Raw genomic sequence first — 1,529 nt, 5'->3', positions numbered from 1 at the left:
GATGGGATGGGATGGGATGGGATGGGATGGATGGGATGGATGGGATGGGATGGGATGGGATTGGGATTGGGATGGGAGGGTCCCTGTGCTCCAACCCGGGCTGGTTTCAGGCTGGGACGTGGATCAGGGCCGTGCCGATGGGCTGAGCCCCGACATGCTCATCTCACTGACGGCCCCCAAGAAGGCAGCGCTGCATTTCAAGGGGCGCTTCCATTTCCTGGGGGGGCGTTTTGTGCCCGCGGCGCTGCAGGAGAAATATGGCCTCAACCTGCCCCCGTATCCGGGCACTGAATGCGTCCTGCAGCTGCTGTAGGGGCTGCATTGCCCCATTGCAGCACCAACATCATCCTGCAGCTGCTGTAGGGCTGCACTGCCCCATTGCAGCACTGAATGCATCCTGCAGCTGCTGTAGGGCTGCATTGCCCCATTGCAGCACTGAATGCATCCTGCAGCTGCTGTAGGGCTGCATTGCCCCATTGCAGCATCGTGTCCTGCAGCTGCTGTAGGGCTGCATTGCCCCATTGCAGCACTGAATGCGTCCTGCAGCTGCTGTAGGGGCTGTGCTGCCCCATTGCAGCACTGAATGCGTCCTGCAGCTGCTGTAGGGGCTGTGCTGCCCCATTGCAGCCCCTCCAGGCCCATGGCCATGCACTGGGGGCTGTGTCCCACCCGTCAGGGTTGTTTGATGCAATAAAGTTGTATTAGAGGTGGCTGCATTCATTCATTCATTCATTCATTCATTCATTCATTCATTCATTCATTCATCCTCCCTCCTCCTCTTCTTCTTCTTCTTCCTCCCCCCATTGCTGTCCTCAGCCCCCCCCATCCCACCAGTGTCCTCTGCAGGATCCTCCATCCCATCCAACTCCTCCTTCCTCCTCTTCTTCTTCTTCTTCCTCCTCTCTGTTCTCTCCTCTTCCTCCTCCTCCCATCCCTGCAGTCCATCTACATCAGCTCCATGCACAGACCGTTCCCTTTCCTTCTTCTTCTTCTTCCTCCTCTCTGTTCTCTCCTCTTCCTCCTCCTCTTCCTCCTCCTCCCGTCCCTTCAGTCCATCCTCAGCTCCATCCGCAGACTGTTCCTTTTCCTCCTTCTTCCTCCTCCTCCTCCTCCCGTCCTGCAGCTGTTCCCTGGTGCTGCCCTGGGGGGTCCCATTCTGCCCCCCCCCCCGTTGCATCCTGGCGGCCATGAAGTCTCGTTCCTGCTGCTCCAGCCGGGCCAGCTTGGCGCTCATGGTCAGCCCGTGCCGCGCACCCCTGCAACAGCAGCAGGGAATGGATGGAATGGAATGGAATGGAATGGAATGGATGGAATAGAATGGAATGGAACAGAATGGAATGGAACAGAATGGAATGGAACAGAATGGAATGGAACAGAATGGAATGGAACAGAATGGAATGGAATGGAATAGAATGGAATAGAATGGAATGGATGGATGGAATGGATGGAATGGAATGGAATGGAATGGAATGGAATGGAATAGAATAGAATGGAATGGAATGGAATGGAATGGAATGGAATGGAATGGA

The 1,529-nt window shown here is 55.8% G+C and overlaps 1 protein-coding gene across 2 annotated transcripts in view; it reads right to left on the bottom strand.

The window, feature by feature from the left end:
- Positions 1 to 218: 218 nt before the first annotated feature.
- The window catches only part of LOC107324348 (G patch domain-containing protein 4-like), a 3,197-nt gene continuing 1,886 nt past the window's right edge, over positions 219 to 1,529 (bottom strand). For both annotated transcript variants that reach the window (XM_015884301.2, XM_015884300.2), the window contains one exon: positions 219 to 1,256. In XM_015884301.2, coding sequence (XP_015739787.1) covers positions 758 to 1,256 — 499 coding nt within the window. In that variant the 3' untranslated portion in view covers positions 219 to 757. The remainder of the gene's footprint in view (positions 1,257 to 1,529) is intronic.

Source organism: Coturnix japonica, chromosome 25, assembly GCF_001577835.2.
Source record: "Coturnix japonica isolate 7356 chromosome 25, Coturnix japonica 2.1, whole genome shotgun sequence".
Lineage (NCBI taxonomy): Eukaryota > Metazoa > Chordata > Aves > Galliformes > Phasianidae > Coturnix > Coturnix japonica.
The sequence above is the reverse complement of the archived record's forward strand: the minus strand, read 5'-3'. Positions and strand labels throughout refer to the sequence as shown.